Here is an 18,096-nt window from a genome sequence, read left to right on the forward strand (position 1 = left end):
GCTCCTGGCCCCATCCACCTGGTCTCATTGACCAGCTTAGATTGATTTTGGTTCCTATCCTTGGGGGGAACCTATTGCTCTCAGGGTTGCTGCTTGTGCACAAGGGAGGGGACCTGCTGATTGACTGAACTGAACACTACATTAGATGATTTAAAGTGATGATTTAAACTGCATCATCCGTATCTACAGTGCTCACTAGTAGGAATGCTACAGCTACAACCTGCAGTGAGGGTGACTAAAAAGACATAGCCACCTGATAATACGTAGGACTGCCAAATCACTCTCAATCTCAACCTCCCCCTTTCACCATGAAAAGACTCTGAATTCCCATGCGAAGAGGGAGGTGGGCCAGTTGCTTCCCCATACAGCCAATTCAACAGAGCACTGAGCACTGGGTTATGTCCTACCTATTGACAGCATCCCTCATCATAGGTGCCGGAGCTAGAGGTCCTGGGGGTGCTGCTGCACCCCCTGGCTTGAAGTGGTTTTCCATATACAGGGTTTATAATTTAGTTTAGTGGCTCTCAGCTCCCCACTATACAAATTGTTCCAGCATCCCTGTTCCTCATGGTTGCTCGCAATTGAAAAAGCATACGTCCTCTGGTTATTTGTAGTGATTTCCTCATGCCATCTGGAGGGCAGGACCTGTAACAGCAACAGTTGGAGTGATTTAATGTAATTGAAAGTGGTTTGAAAAGACAATTTATTGTGATTATTCATATTTTCTCATACTGCGCCTAAAGGAATTCATTATAATGAAGACATTAATACATCACCACTGTACATCCGAAATATGAAAATGGGCTCAGTGAGAGGTTTGAGAATAATTTATAAGGATCATCAGTGTGTCCTGATGAGGGAAAAGAAAGACAAGCTCACTAATTTTTGTTGTTTTATTCGCTCGTACAAAAAAAAAAAAGAAAAAAGAAGAAAAAAAAAGAACTTTTAGAGCATCCCTCCAGTCTATTGTAGAGAAATTTGCTTTTGCAAAACAATATTTAGTTTCAGTGCCCTCCTGTGGTCAAGATGCAAACTGCAAGGTTAATTAAAATTTCAATATCCGATCCTGCCCCTCTATTGCAAACTGCACTTTTGTCTTCACAAGATTTGTCCTCATGGAATCTTTGGGGAATTCAGCTGCTAAAAACTAAGAAGTCTCTACTAAGCATGTGTGAAATATGATTTTTCAAAAGCTTATAATGGCCAAATTTGGACAGATTTTCACACAGATGGCAAAAGGCATATCTATTTACAGAGCAGTTGTAGCCATGTTGGTCTCAGGATATTAGAAAGAGGATGGGGGAGGACATATCTTTTATTGGATCAACTTCTGTTGCTGAAAGAGACAAGCTTATGCAGCTACTCAAAGGCCATTCCCCAACCAATTTCAGGTCCCGGCTCCAAAGAAATAATACCATCCCCTCACCTCCAAGGGGTCTTGTTCAAATAAATTAGTTAATGTTTGTGAAGCACTTATATGCCATAGCAACGAGAACCAGACTAAAGCCCAATTGTTGTCTTCAGAGCAGGGTTTGCATAGAGTACAGTAAATAGGGCCTAGGGTAGGGGCACACATTGAACAGTCAGGAGAAAACAAAAATTGAATAGCTACACTATCCATCCTGTGCACTGAATGAGGCAGGGGCCCTATGGAATAAATAGCATGTGATCATGTAATTAAAGGCTGTATCATATGCACATGAACAAGGAGGGGGAGATTATAAAGGAAACTTTATTTCTACCATTTCCTACCTTTTGGGTGCTTGACTTTGCAACCTTAACAATGTTCTTTTAACACAGTTTTTTGTTTGTAATTTTTATTTACATTGTAGTAGCTCCAAAAAACATGGTAGGCTCTGTGCTTTCTTTATACAGAGAAAGACACAGTCCATCCTGCAAAGATTTGACAATCTAAGAAGACAAGTGGCATATGATGGGTGCGGGGCACAGTCAACATATACAATTTTATATATGCTTTTTAAATTAAATGAACAAATATCACCGATATCTCAACTTGTCTGTTATTAGTTGGCCAGTTGCTTATCAGCCTCATGTAAGAAGTGGGTCTTTAGAGGGGATGTAGAAGACAGAGGGCTAAGGACTGAGCCATGTAGAACCCCCACAGAGAATGGGTGAAGGGATAAGATGGATGGCAGGAATGGCCAGAGAGGTAGGAGGAGACCAGAAGAGGACGGAGCCACTATCGTCTCTGGAGAGAGCAAGATTTGGAGAAGGAGAATGGATTTGACAAGGCTGAAATCAGCAGAGGAGATGAGGACAGAGTGGAAGCACTGAGGAACAGGAACAGATCATTAGAGTTCCTGTTACTGCAGGAACAGATCATTAGAGTTTGTGAAAGGAGCATTAGATTGGATTCCAGGATACTAATATCTCCTAGAAGTAGGATTAGAGGAGGTAATGGAAAGTGATATCTGAAAAGCTCTTTCTATTAACTTCATTAAAGATACTCATAGCTGTCCCAGGCTAGAATAGAAAATAATACTGTATGTATTAACCCTGGACTAGGGTCACTTTACTCTTCAGTGTAAGGTGACATGGTCTGTCATCTTTTAGTTAGCCTTAGCAAAATAGTTTGTATACTAAGTTAATGTGACTTAGTCATGTAGGGATAAACCCCTTAGGCCTGGTGTGCTAATTTACACCACACACTGGTCCAGTTCTCAGGTAATTTAAGTAGTAAAGTGACAAAATCTGATTCTCCCATGTAATTTTTATTCAATCACCTGTATTTTTGGAAGAGTATTGAAGTGTTAGGCGGACCTGGCATGTAAAGGTTGATGGATGGAAAACAGAATGAACAGAACAGTGGTACTCATGAACTAACTTTTATTTCAGAGGGCAAATTTCAGTCCCACAAACATTTTCTAATAAATAAATGTTGCACTTAACATGTCTAGTTTGCATTTGTTCTTGCTTCTCTTTCTTTTTCCTTGACTCCTTCAGTTTTCTTCTCTCTCTTGCTCTTTCTTTTTTTTTTTTTCATCTTCCGTAGCGCTCTCTCCTTTGAGGGTCATATAATGATTAGTGGGGACAGTAAAAATAATTTGAATTTACGTAGCCTCTTTCTTCTGAGGATCTCAGAATCCTCTGCAAACAGCTGGTCAACTCTCAGCCACTGTGAAGTAGGTACTTTTATAGCCATTGGATCCATTTTTACATAGGAAGATTAAGTGACATGTTCAAAGCCACATAAAGACCCTGTGGAAGAGCCAGAAAAAAGTACCCAAAAGATTTTGCTCTGAGTCTTATGTTCTAACCACTACACAACATGTACACTGGGTCTCATGTAATTGGCTTTGTCCAGATGTCTATCGCATAATTTGTGTATCCTTAACCCTTCCTTCACTTGCCCCTTGCCTTCCTCTCTAAGAAAAATGGAGATCTGCGTTTACGAATTCAAACAATCTTGAATGGAACACGTACATTTACAGGGTTACACTTTAATCATAGAATATCAGGGTTGGAAGGGACCTCAGGAGGTCATCTAGTCCAACCCCCTGCTCAAAGCAGGACCAATCCCCGATTTTTGCCCCATATCCCTAAATGGCCCCCTAAAGGATTGAACTCACAACCCTGGGTTTAGCAGGCCAAAGCTCATGTTGTAAGTAACATGCAATAACTGGTTATGCAATAGGGAGACACATTTATTATAATGCATTGCAATCAAATCTTAACAGATGACATTATAAGGGAGGCAGTTATTTGGTGGTTACAGCACAGGATTGGGAGTGAGAAGTGTATATTGCAATTCTCCCAGAGACTTGACGCTTGACCTTTTTAGAATTTATTTGTATTGTTTTTATATAAAATATAAACACAATGAAACAAAACATACACAAGATGGAAATAGTATATTAAATAATACAATTCAACACTCATTATTTTCAAAACCTGGAAAACAAACAAACAAAATCTGAACCCATAGATGTCATGCAGGGCATCAATGATTAAAGTGACTAAATAAGTAAGAACATAACCTCTGAGTATCAGGGACTAATATGTACTAAACTACAAAAATATGCAGTAGTTTCATGTGTGACCAGACATACTCATATTTTTTTCAGGCATTTCTATTAGACTGAGTCATTTTTTTCACTAATGCAGTAGTAGGGAGCTCACTAAGCCAGTCTGTGTATGAGAAAGAAATTAAAGATGTCCATTGTCTCAAAATAACTCTTTTGGCCGCTAACATTTTTACTGTAATCCATTTCTTAATGTTAACTGGTAATACCAACTCATTCAGCACCCCTAAAATACCCAAGTTTGGAGAAGGAAAGATAGCAACACTTAAAGTTTTTGAGAGAACACTGAATATGGCATTCCAGAACATGTGCATTTTTGACAGGTATAGAGGATGTGCTGGCCAACATGCACTGTGTGATGCCAATCTAGCCTTAAACAAATGTTCTGGAGTCCAGTATTGCCTGTTTAATATCTCATTCTGGAAGAATCTCAAGGATAAAGAACTTGAAGTATCTTTCACATGAAGCCAGATATCTTCCCAAGTTTCTGTTGTGACAGTAAGGCTAAGTACTTTTCCCCATTTTTCTTTGAGATCAAGGAGGTAGTGCAAAGCATTAAGACACCTATTAAATTCCTACTATATGACTTTTGTTTCCATATTTCTTAATGTGCTCTTCTAGAAGTGAGAGAGTTGAAACAGACCAATTGTCCCCTTATCCTTGCATGAATCTTTGAGCATAGCTGCTGCAACAAGGAACTATGAGACAAGGACAGCTGATATTTGTGACACATGTAATTGAAGGAGGCCGGTCTATCATCTTGTACTATATCTTTCATTTTTATGAATCCTTTTTCTGTCCAAATTGTCTTAAGTATGGAGTTGGCCTTGATCCTGAGACATGGGTTATATCATAGTGGTACAAGAAGAGAATTAGCAAGGTCGCACACTGAAATGCCCCTTGTAGATGCAAAGACTGGACTTTTCCTTAAGGGTATGGGTAGCCTCTTAAGGTAAATAAAAGAAGAAAGGGAACCAAATGGCATAGTTAAGCTTTGTTCCATTTAAAACTAGGCTGGTGTGTATACACAGCTACTAGAAGGGAACCACCTTACAGCAGGGCACATTTGGAATGCTAGATAATATAGATACAAATCTGGCAATCCCATGACCCTGCAGTTGCCCTGGATTTTTTAGGAGTTTTGTGTGACAAGTGAGGCCATTTTTAAAATCTCATATAAATTGTATGATAAGCCTGTTTATTCAAGGAAAGAGCAAGTGGGAGATCTTGAAAGACAAGAGGCTAATGATAAAAGTCTATCTTGGGCAGATATTCATTTTGGCTATTTCTATTCTCCCCAGTAAGGGAGGTTTCTTTTAATATATAGTCCATATGTATAGAAACCATTTCAAGAAGATTAGTACAAATTTTAATACCTAAATAAGTTATTTCCTTTCATATTTTGAAATGGAAAATGTTGAAACTGAGAAGAATCTGGTCTCTTGGATATATCCATTGCTTGTGATTTATCCCAGCTAATGCAAAAGCCAGAGATCTTTCAAAAAATTATAAACTACATTTAATAATGATTGGAGGATTCTTCAGTAGTGCTATTATATCATCAACATATAAGCTGATTTTGTATTCTCTTCTGTTTCCAGTCAAACCTTCAGTGGCTGAGTGCTGATATATGTACATTGCCAGTGCTTCAAGAGAGATTGAAAAAGGAGGGGTGAAAAGGGACAGACAGTCCTGTCGTGTCCCTTTTTGTAGCTGAAATATGGGCAAAACAATTCAATTGGTTGATAGTAAAGTGCGGGGAGAGTTGTATAATACTGATCCAAACCAGGAATATTGGTCCAAATCTGAATTCTTTTAGTATTCATTTAGAATTTATTAGGTAAGGCCATTCAACCTTATCAAAGGTTTTCTCTGCATCTAGAGATAACTCTATGGAGGGAACATCTGACATCTGAGCTTGCTGGATCAAGTGAGCAATTTTTCTTGTGTTAGCAGCAGCCAATCTGCCTTTAATGAAAGCAGTCTGATCTGCATGTATAATTGTTGCGATGATAGTGTTGAGTCATGCAGCTAAAATTTTTGCATTTATTTTGCAATCTGTGTTCAACAGAGATATGGGGCAGAAGTCATCACAATTGTGACCATCTTTTTTTCTTCTTTAATATTAAAGTAATTAAAGCAGTTCTCATGTCATGAGTAAGGCTACGATTTAGTCACGGAGGTCGCGGAAGTCATGGAATCCATGAATTCCAGCGACCTCCGTGACGTCAACCTATGGTGATCAGGAGCTGCAGGGTCCCCTGCCACCCACGGAGGCTAGGGGCTGTGGGGTCCCCCAGCCATCTCTGGTGGCCCCCGGAGCTCCAAGATGCTGCAGGTGGCGGGGATACCCTGCAGCTCCCAGGCAGCGGGGAACTCCGGAGCTGAGGAATCCCCAAGCTCCCAGCTGCTGCAGGTGGCGTGGGAACCCTGGAGATCTCGGCCTCCACAGGCAGCGGTGGAACCCCCAAGCTCTCAACCATGGTGGGTCCCAGAGCTGTGGGCTGCAGGGGCACCCCACAGCTCCCAGCCCCTCGCAGGACCAGGAGCTGCAGGCGGCAGGGGTACCCCATGGCTCCCAGGTGCTGCAGGCGGCGGAGGGCTCCGTACCTACCAGCCGTGGGCTGCAGGGGACCCTGGAGCTCCAACACCCAATGTGCAGTGGGAGCTCCCGGAGCTCCTAGCCACTGTGCAGCTGCGCCGCTGCAGGCGGTGTGGGGACCCACAGATCCGCATTTTGTCACTAATATTTTTAGTAAAAGTCACGGACAGGTCACCGCTTCCCTTAATTTTTCTTTACTGCCCTGACCTGTCCGTGACTTTTACTAAAAATATCCATGACAAAATCTTAGCCTTAGTCATGAGACATGGTTTCTTTTTGGAATGTTTCAGTGAAGACCTTTGAAAGAATAGAAGGTAGCTGATTACAAAATGTTTTGTAGAAATCTACTGGAAAGCCATCCATCCCAGGGGCCTTGTCAGAATTCATATTTTTATAGCCTGTTCAATCTCTTGTGTTGTGATAGCTTAGTCCATAAACAAGACTTGTTCTGAAGTTAGGGTATTAAAAGACAGGCCTTCAATGAAATCATCAAATTTATTAAAGTCAAATTGGTTGATTATATAAAGGCTAGATAGAATTTTTTCAATTGGTTATTTATATCTATTGGTTCAAGGACAGTACTCCTGTCTTCTAGTAAGAAGGAAAAAATATTGTTGTGGCTAGCCACATCTTAAGTCTTCTGGCAAGTAGTTTACCTGCTTTATATCCCCGTTCACAATATCTTTGTTTGACCCCATTGTGTGCAAATTCAACTTGGCTGGATAAGCATTCCTTATATTTCTATTTGGTGTTGATTAGAGAATGCAGGATGTTTTCATTATTTGGGTCAGTCTCATGTATTCTCTGCAACTCATCTATTTCCTTGTTCTGAGAATCTTGTAACTTGAGTCTCGTTTTCTTCTTTTGGGATGCACACTTTATGCATTCACCCCTTACAGTAGCTTTCAGAGCTTTCCAAAAAATGGTATCTGACGTAAATTAGTGGTTATTTTCTTCTATGAAGTTAGATATGACTGAGTCAACTGTGGAACAGAGCTTTTAGAATCAGTGTCCGCTTCCACCTAGAAGATTTTAATGATGTGTAACCAGTGTCTATGATAAGTATAATTGTAGCATGATCTGAAATTAATATATTATCAATAGCTGCTTCTAGGCATGCCGGCATCAGTTCTGAAGGCACAAGAAAAAACTCTGTTCGGGAGTAAGATGAATGTACTATAGAGAAATACATATAGTCATGCTCCTTGTGGTGTCTCAGTCTCCATATATCTTTTAAATCAAGTTCATTCATTAATAATGAGAGTTGGCCTATTGTGCTCTGAGAGCTGGGTCTCATGTAATTAGATTTGTCCAGATGTCTATCTAGCATAGTATTCCAGTCTCCCCCTGGAATTACAGGAATGTCTTTTTTATTAAAAAGAATGTCTGCTATGTCTTTGGAAAATTCAGAATTACCTCCACTTGGATTGTAAATGCTTCCTAGAATTAACTTCTTTGAGTTGAAAGAGGCTTCAAGAAGAATGCATCTTCCTTTGGGATCAGACCAAGACTGTATATATTACAAATTTTATGAATTAGGATGGTTGTGCCTCTGCTCTTAGAATTCAGCGATGAATGATACTCAGCACCTACCCCCATCTACTTGATTCTGTTGGCATCTATATCCGCTAGATGAGTTTCCTGCAATAAACTACTTGGCACTTTTTTTGATCTGAGATTCCTCAGGATTTAAATTCTTTTGGAAGGTTGATTAAGTGCCTTCACATTCCAGGAGCATACACTAAGAAAATTCATGACAAAGTTTTAAATGATACAGTAAGACATCTAACCTTATTCTAAAGACACACATTTCCCCACTGATATTGTAAAACCATATTTCAATGATATGGTCTTCATTTATATATATTAGATACTGGTTAATTTTGAATGAATGTATGCCTTCAGTTGAACCCCTAAGAGGGTCAAGTATACAAAAAGATCTGTAGTTAAATGTCATGTGTCTTCCAAAATATATTTGTAACAGAAAACAAAACAAATTTAACAGACTTAAAACAAGCCAGTGTGGGCATGTTCAGATCCCTGATGGCTTCAATTCCATCCCCTCCTTTCCTCCCTATATTATCTAATAATAGTCTAAACATCTCCAATGCAAATATATTTAAAGTCAAATTTATCTTGTAAATACCATTGGGCATTCTGGAACACGTATAATATATACCTACCTACAGAGGTTTTACACACACATACACATATGTATATGGATATACATATAGACACACTTATCACATGTACATTTACAATTGATTTGGTAAAGCAAATATAAATTAGTACAAAATTTAAATATGAATAATACAACAGCATAAAATAATCATATTCATATTCTGTTAAATGCCCTGCACAAATTGAATAACTAGTGCTATTTAAGGTTTAGGTTATGGTCTGCTTTACATGTCAGGAGTATTGACTGTTCCAAGGACTTGTGGTTATCATAATATCATGATTCTCTCTATCAAATTGTGATGATAAATGCAGATAATACTTTAGTCAGTAGATGGTGCTTAGTGTCTCAGTCTTTGAAATGTCTGCCAAGCGTCAGAAGGGTTTTTGCAAAATCATGTGCAGCCTGCTAAATCCATAATGAAGGTGGATGGGTACTTTATGGTCCCCCTTAGAATTTGCTTTATGCCACTGAATGCATTTGTTTTGTTAAGCTCCACTGAGAAGTCAGGAAAAAGAGACATTTTGTGGCCTTTGTACGTAAGGGTTGGAGCTTCTCTGGTAGTATTCATTAACATTACTTTATCATTGAACTTCAGCAGCTTGAAGATGCTGGGTCTGGGCTTATCAGACTCCTGCCTTCTAGTATCAGCCATTCAATGAGCCCTTTCAATATCTAATGAGGGCAGCTGGGGGTCCAATTTAAATATGTCAGGGAGCAGCTTCTGAAGAAAGCTGACCCGCAATAGTCCCCAAGAAGTGATAGTTGTTTCTTTGAGGTCTATTTTCTAAGTCATCCTGGGGTTTTTTTTCAGTTTATCTAGTCTAAGATTTAAGGAGGCAGTTTCTTCTTTAATTTCACAGGTTTCAATGACAGTCTTTTGTAGCTCATTTTCTATGTGAGCCATTTGGGAGTTTACATGGCTTACATTTTTAGAGAGGCCACAAATATCTACTGAGACTGAATCCAGTCGATCTGTGAGGAATTCTTTGAGTTTTGAAATATGTTGGGCTATGTTCTGTGGTGGCCTTGTGTTCTCCTCCTTCAGCTCCTCCTTAGGTCTTTTGTTGCCTCTCATATTTTTCATTGAAATTCATATTCAACAGTTTGTAATTTATCTAGGGGATTAATTTAAACTTTTATCACAGAAACTTATTGCTAATTTGGTAGAAAAGTAATTATTAGAAACAAATAGATATGTGGGGAATGAGGAGGTCCAAGACTAAGCAGCCATCTTCTTCATGGGTACCCCGACACTTGACCTTTGAACAAGTGACTATGGCCCAAATTTTCAAACATGACCACAAGTTTCAGCTTTAGACACCTAGAGTAAAAAATATTAAGGAACCTAAAATTAGAGTCCAATTTTAAAAATGTAGAGGTGAAATCTTAACTTCATTGAAGTCAACAACAAAACCTTCCATTAACCTCAACAGAGCTAGGATTTCACCCTAGGTATTTTATGCAAGTTTGTCCTCAATTGCCCAATCTGTAAAATAAGCCCGATATTTACCTACCTCAAGAAGTGTGTTGTGAGGATTAGTCAATTACTGTTGGCAGTTAGGAATTGTTTCATCCTATGATGAAAACTGCTAAGGAAATGGAAGATATTGGCTGGAATTTTAAAAGGAGCAAGACAGGCACCTATATTCCATTGAGTCTCATGGGGCTTGGACACCTCACTCTGCTAGGCTCCTTTGAAGATCTCAGCCATTATTATTAATATTCTTACTGTTGAATAGTATACTCATAATAATTTGTAAGAATACTGCTATTGATTGTAAAAATCTATTACAAAACATATCATAAAATGCAGATATTGTCAAGGCAATGCATAGTTCCTCCTACTCTAATGGCTTCCTCTTTCACAGATTCATGAAAGTATAGACTACTAGAGACTTTTTTTTCCTGAGAAACATACGTAAAAACCTTTACACTTCCATTTTGCCACTTGCATGATTACAAAGAAATAAAATTTATCCTTCTGGGTATACCAGTACTTTATGGCCAATAAGCAGTTCTAACACAAATCAAAAAGAATGTTATTCTCTAATTTTCATGGGACTTGATATGCACCTTTATCAAAATGTGAAAACTTAGAATGTACCAAGATCTCTTCATTCTATTAGATAATATCATTAAAACAAAAGGAAAAACTCCACTTTCACCAATTGGAAAACAACTCAAACACAGTGGTGACATAAGTAGATCTTTGGTAGTTTAGATTTATATGGTTTAGAATTTTAAGGACTGATCCAACTCCCATGGAAATCAATGGATAGACTTACACTAACTTCCATGGGAATTAGACCACACCCTCAGTGCTCAGAATCCATTATGCTGTTTATAAATGTGATGCTGTTTTTAGTTTGCAGCTCAGAACCAGAAAACGTCCAAGCTGATCCAAAGAACTATACCAGCCTTCTTGTTACATGGGAAAGACCTCGAGTTGTTTATGATGCCATGATCGAGAGATTTGCTGTCTTTTATCAGCAATTGGATGGAGAAGACCAGACTAAACATGAGTTTCTGACAGATGGGTATCAGGACTTGGTAACTGTAAACTCTTCAAGTTTCATACAAAAGTGGTGGTGGTGAAGCACTCACCAGAATTATTCTGAGAGATTATGTCAGGGAGCTGATTCAGCTAGAATTAATGTCTTTGGCCGCTGCTCGTAGAAACACTGCTTGTATCCTTGGCTATACAGCCACAGAGACAAATTTAAAATACAACAACAAACAAACAAAAAGCTATACGGGAGAGAGCTACCATCACCTACAGTGCTAATTTTCAAAAATTTGCTGTTCTTATTTGTCTGTAATACCTTGAAATAACTATTACTATAGCGTCAAACTCAGATTTTGTTAGTCACAAGACACTTTCATCATGCCCCAATGATCTTTGATATGTAGGATGTTGTACACAGGTAACTAATGACAAATTCAGCATCTGAACAATGATCCATCTGTGATTACTATAAATATTGGCTCACTGATTTATAATATGATGGTCCTTTACCAACACAAACATTTACAATCACCCCCTTTGAAGCTGCATAAGCTTCACAAGGAATATTAGAATCTAAAACTAATATTCAGCATAGAAAAATGTATTCTCTCCAGTTTTTCGGTCGCCTGCCATTAGGACGTTTCACAAAATCAGTTGATTAAAGCTTTATGCCTGGTTTTCTGGCTATAAAATGTAAAAAATGATGTATTAGAATGTTTCATGTGAGAAAATGTTGATATCTTCTGTTGTTGTTTGCAGTGTTGTTGTAGCTGTGTTGGTCTCAGGATATTAGAGAGTCAAGGTGGGTGAGGTAATATCTTTTATTGGACCAACGTCTGTTGGTGAAAAAGACAAGCTTTTTGAGCTCTTATAAGCTCTGTGTAGCTCAAAAAGCTTGTCTCTTTCACCAACAGACGTTGGTCCAATAAAAGATATTACCTCACCCACCTTGTCTCATATGAGAAAACACTGTTCTTAGAATAAAATAATCTAATATTTTCAAAAAAAATATGCTAAAGATTTATATTTATATGATTAAACATGGTTTTTCTTTTAGGGAGCTATTCTAAATAATCTGCTGCCCAATACAAGTTATGTTCTTCAGATAGTTGCAGTTTGCACTAATGGTCTATATGGAAAATACAGTGATCAAGTCATTGTTGATATGCCTTTAGATGATCCAGGTAAGTGTTGTTTTGAGCACAGTAGTAACTTCTGGCTACAAATCTGTATTCAGAGAAATAGTTTGCTTGCAAACCAGTTAAAAATGCTTGACTATCAAAGTACACTAAAATGGAATTTCAAAATCATTGTAGTTAACCTTACATTTGTTTAATGAGGTGACTTGTATTCTCTGTCACTCATTTTCTGCCATGTATTCCTTTAAACGTGAGAATTTTATGTTGATTTTTTTAACTATAAAAATATATTTAAACAAGTGAACATGATTTCAGATCAGATTAATGATTTTGAACAATAAACCTGGGAAGTAAAGCCATTTTGGAATTGTTTCAGTTGCATCCTTCTGCCTCCTAAAATTAATCCACGTGATAAAAATGTTAAGTAAACAAAATGAGCTAATATAAATTAAAAATTTGTATCTCAATTGATTTTGAAATTTTATTACATATGAGTACTTGGAGTTTGATTTCAAAGCATATGTGGTGATGGAATTCCCTTGCTTCTTAATGTTGGATTGTGAAAATCAAAGGGGCTAATAATCGAATCTTGTTGATTTCAAAGCCAGATTTAACTCCTCTGTCTGTAAGTAAATGATAGATAATTTAAAACCAAAATAGAGAGGCTTGTCCTTGTCCTTCAGTCATTCCTTAAAGTCAGTGGAAGTTTTAGGGCTTGATCCAATTTCCATAGAAGTCAGTGGAAATCTTCCATTGACTTAAGCAGCTGTTGGATTGGACTGTGTGTATCTTGATCATAGGATCAGTCCCTTATGGTCTTTAGCATACTCACACACCCCAGTTTTTCTTACCTTTGGATTAGATTGTTGTTTGTTTTTAATTCTGGGTTATAAGTATGGAATTCTCCCCTCAATTACACCTACCTGTGTAACTCCAGTTAAGTCAGAAGAGAAACGTACATGTACCTGAGAGCCCAGTTTCGCCCATAATGTTAAGAGAACCACTACTGATAAAGAATATAAGTATTTTCCATTTTCTGCTTGTTACCATGGATTGTGTGAAAGTAATGATATATGAGCATAAGAAGTTGTTTTATGTTGGGACATTTTTGGTTAAAACACAAAAGTTTCCAAGGCATATTTAACCTGTCTTTCAAAAACAACATGTTTAGAAGACTGTGTTTCCTAGGTCTTATTATGCTCATATTTGTCAGAGCCTTTGTACTCTGTATTTCTCTGAGGAGAGGTTCTGTCAATGTAATAAGATACAAACTGAAGTGAAATGCCAGTCTGTAACTCCTTGATATTGGATTTCCTTACGTCTCTCCCACAGAATTTTCCCAACTTGTGCTTCAAAAATCACATGAGAGGGGACTCCATCCACAGACACGCACCCAAAGTCTAGACTATAGAAGCTTGGAGCAATGTGAGCCCCAATTGTGCAAAGAATCCACAAGCACAGACCCTTATTCCTGTGTCAAGTCCCATTGGAGTTAAGCAAGGCACCTCATTGGCAGATACCTTTTAAAGGATCAGGGCCTCGATTTCAGTATGACTCCATTTGGATTGAAGCCAACCGTTCATGTGGTTTCCACAATTAATGTTTAATTCAATACCTTGCATAATGACAGGTTTCAGAGTAGCAGCCGTGTTAGTCTGTATCCACAAAAAGAACAGGAGTACTTGTGGCATCTTAGAGACTAACAAATTTATTTGAGCATAAACTTTCATGGGCTACAGCCCACTTCATCGTATGCATGCAGTGGAAAATACAGTAGGATGATTTTATATATACAGAGAACATGAAACAATGGGTGTTACCATGCACACTATAACGAGAGCGATCAGTTAAGGTGAGCTATTACCAGCAGGAGAGAAAAAAACCTTTTGTAGTGATAATGAAGATGGGCCATTTCCAGCAGTTGACAAGAACATGTGAGGAACAGTATGGGGGGAAAAATAAACATGGGGAAATAGTTTTACTTTGTGTAATGACACATCCACTCCCAGTCTTTATTCAAGCCTAATTTAATGGTGTCCAGTTTGCAAATTAATTCCAATTCAGCAGTCTCTCGTTGGAGTCTATTTTTGAAGTTTTTTTGTTGTAATATTGTGACTTTTAGGTCTGTAATCGAGTGACCAGAGAGATTGAAGTGTTCTCCGACTGGTTTTTGAATGTTATAATTCTTGACGTCTGATTTGTGTCCATTTATTCTTTTACGTAGAGACTGTCCGGTTTCGCCAATGTACATGGCAGAGGGGCATTGCTGGCACATGATGGCATAGATCATATTGGTAGATGCGCAGGTGAATGAGCCTCTGATAGTGTGGCTGATGTGGTTAGGCCCTATGATGGTGTTCCCTGAATAGATATGTGGACAGAGTTGCCAACTGTTCTTAATTCAGTACATAAACTTACTTTGGTACAACACAAACATTACAGCTTTAAACGCTCAGAAGCGAAGATTCTCATAGTAAATTTGAACCCTGTTGTTCTCCCATGGAGGTCAGTGATAATTTTGCTTTTAACTTCAGTGGGGGCAGGAGTGGGGCCTTTACATGGCACATACTTTCTGTAAAAACTAATTTCACCCTCCATTACATCTATAAAACGCACAAAGACATCATTTGGAATTTTGTGTGCATATCTGAGGGCAGAAACGGATCCATTGTATGTTACATTTACCAGCATAGGGTCAAGGCTTGAGGTTCTCATTCCATTTTTTTGCAAGGAAACTCCTGATGATTTCCCTTTGAGTGAGAAATAAGTAAATATGGAATAAGGAATTCAGGATCTGCTTCATGAGTAGTAATGAAAAACCATACCTATGTGCAGCATGAACAATTAATGTTATGATAAGAACTTGATTTTTGCATTGTATTGCTTTAGAACTTTTAAAATGGTAACCTTAAAGTTGCATTGACATAAATTCCTAGATATGTTTATCATTTCCCCATTTTTAAAGAAAAAATGTGAGGAGATTAAAGCAATCTCTGTACATATTTCACTGTGTACTTTCACAGTTTCATATGCAAAAATGATTGAATTATGAAACTCTACTATGTAAGAGCAGTGTAAAATCCCTCATATATAGTCAGTATCATTAATATGAATTTACAGTATTCCCTAGTCTTGTAAATGTCATCTTACATCTGTACAAAGTGGGAACATGGTAACATTCTAAACAAAATGTTCCTTCACTTGTAACTTCAATTTATTGATTTAATCAGTTGCATTTGAATGAAGTGTGCTGGAAATATTAAATAACAGAGACATGAGAAGGTATGTATCTAATTAGTCAGAGAAAGAGATGTGTTCATACAAACATTCACCTGCCAACTATAATACCAAAACTGATTTTGTGATCTGCTTTATAGATGGTGGTATGAAATGGGGTTCACAGTAATAAGACCGAAATATTTCCCAGAACTCCTGCTTGTGAATATATGAAAAAAACACTATCTTCACCTATGAAGACCTGAAACAAAATGGACTCAAATTCAGTATAATAACTTTTATATTCAAGATTTATTCTGAGTATGTCAGCCCAATTAGGATGAAATTCACTGCAATGCCATCTGAACAAATTAAATTTCATGTTAAAAGCTTAAGTGGAACTTAACTAATACAGAAGGCTTTGCCTGGGCCCTCTGCTTGGGGTTGAATTTCACCCTTGGACTGCATATTTTTAATATAGGGGCTGTTTTAGTACTGCTGTACTATATATTTTTATGTACTCAACACCTGCTACCATTCGTTTGTTCTTGGTTTTCCATTATGCTGACCATTTGTAAGAGAGAGATCCTTTCATAGCCTGCCACCACCCTTTCAAAACATTTCATTCTGTGAACCACCAGTAAGGGCTCTGCAGACTACAGGTGATCCACCGACCAGAGTGAAACTTCTCATTCTCTAGGACTATTACATAACAGGAAAGATCCTGTCATGGGCCAGGTCCTCTTCCAACTTCATCCCTGTACTGCTGGGTTCTAAGAAATATTACAGTCTGTGGACCCTCCAAAAGGGCTCTGCAATCCACTGGGGGCCCACGTGCCGTCATGAGAACTACCATACTAATCTATTAAGTTTGTGAGAAGAACTGTACGATTTTCTCTTTATTTGTTCCTATATTGTTTTTTATTTAGAACTGTGGAATTTTAAAACTTGTGATACAGTGTGTGTGTATATATATAGTTTCCAGTAAGCTCATGGCTAGTCAGAAAGGGCTTCGGGTCTTGGAGTGCTTTATCAATATTTAGCATTAGCATGGGTTAGCATTATTTAGCATGGGTTAGCATTTTCAGACCCAACTAGGAGATTTAGCCATACCATTAAAATTAATGGGACTTGCATGGCTGAATGGCATAGCCAGCTTTGACAATATCTCAACCATTATTTATAATCTGATTATTTGCTTTTGGAAATGGTTTCTGAATGGTGATCTAAATGCATGTGTTTCATTCTTTAGATAACATTTGTATAGTTATGAAAGTTTTGCAGTAACTTCCTCTATAGCTGTTATTATAGATGCATAAATGCGGCCCAGCTCAGCTGTGTGTTAAGGCCGGCCTGCGTGGCAGGGTCCAGGTTCCCGGCTGCCCAGCCCGGTGGGATCCAGACTGCCCCGCCATCCCATGTGCAGGGTCGGGGCTGGCAGGCTGTCCCGCGCGGTGAGGGTCCAGGGTCCCTGCTGGCCCCATGGGGTTGGGGTCCGGGGTCTGGTGGTGCTGCCAGGCCCTGCAAGCTCTGGGGCAGCCACCCAGCCTCACACAACGGGGGTCGGGGACAGCTGCGCCGAGTGGGTCCAGGGCTCCCAGGTGGCCCCTCAGGGTCAGGAGTCCAGGGCTGCCGCTTGGCCCCCGCAAGCTCCAGGCCAGCTGCCCTGCCCCGCACAGCAGGATTCTAGGATCCAGGGCAGGCAGCTGCCTGACCCCGAGCAGATGGGGCCCCCGCAGCGGGCATCCAGGGTCAGAGTCCGGGCTGCTGCTGCCCTACCACCTGACCCCTACAGCCCAGGTAACACATTGTGGGCCACTATGCAGCCCACAGTGATACATAAGTTGAGAACCACTGGACTAAATACGTATCCTCCCCTTGTTCTGTGTGAGGAAGTCAACTGAAGTTTTTCATAAAAACAACATAATGGGACATAAATCTCAAACTTTTGGCTCCCACTTGGCAGCTCATGCTAGCGTCAGTTCTTTGTGAGGGCCTTTTTATGCAGTGTCTTTGTAACTTGTCTTTGTGAGAGATTTTCTTCATAAAGAATAAGGGTATCTGAAATATTTCACTTTAGGAGGGCTTTTGTGATTCTTGTGCTGAGGAATGATGAAAAGATAATAGATATTTCATTTAAATGTGGCAAAAATGGTTTTACTTGTGTTCTTGCAGTGTCATTTATTATGTACTGTAGTGTAGAACTGAAGATAATTTATTCTGTGAATATTATTGTAAAATTATGGAACACATTGTTATGGGGGATATTTTTAGGAGTTGAGCTAATTTAACTGTAGGGAAATATTTAGTTATCACATTTTCCTTTTGTACTTATTCTATCATTTCTGCAAAAATCATTAAACTACAGTATTATATACATGCACTTGAAAACTTTTAATAAATTTAAG

The 18,096-nt window shown here is 38.7% G+C and overlaps 1 protein-coding gene across 5 annotated transcripts in view; it reads left to right on the forward strand.

The window, feature by feature from the left end:
- PTPRZ1 (protein tyrosine phosphatase receptor type Z1) overlaps positions 1 to 18,096 on the forward strand; it is a 194,664-nt gene that overhangs the window by 118,354 nt on the left and 58,214 nt on the right. For all 5 annotated transcript variants that reach the window (XR_012156806.1, XM_073328200.1, XM_073328201.1 and 2 more), the window contains exons 9-10: positions 11,193 to 11,377; positions 12,391 to 12,517. Coding sequence is in view for 4 of the 5 variants with exons in the window: in XM_073328200.1 (XP_073184301.1) it covers positions 11,193 to 11,377; positions 12,391 to 12,517 (312 nt within the window). In the remaining variant the exon portion in view is untranslated. The remainder of the gene's footprint in view (positions 1 to 11,192; positions 11,378 to 12,390; positions 12,518 to 18,096) is intronic.

This window comes from Lepidochelys kempii, chromosome 1, assembly GCF_965140285.1.
Source record: "Lepidochelys kempii isolate rLepKem1 chromosome 1, rLepKem1.hap1, whole genome shotgun sequence".
Lineage (NCBI taxonomy): Eukaryota > Metazoa > Chordata > Testudines > Cheloniidae > Lepidochelys > Lepidochelys kempii.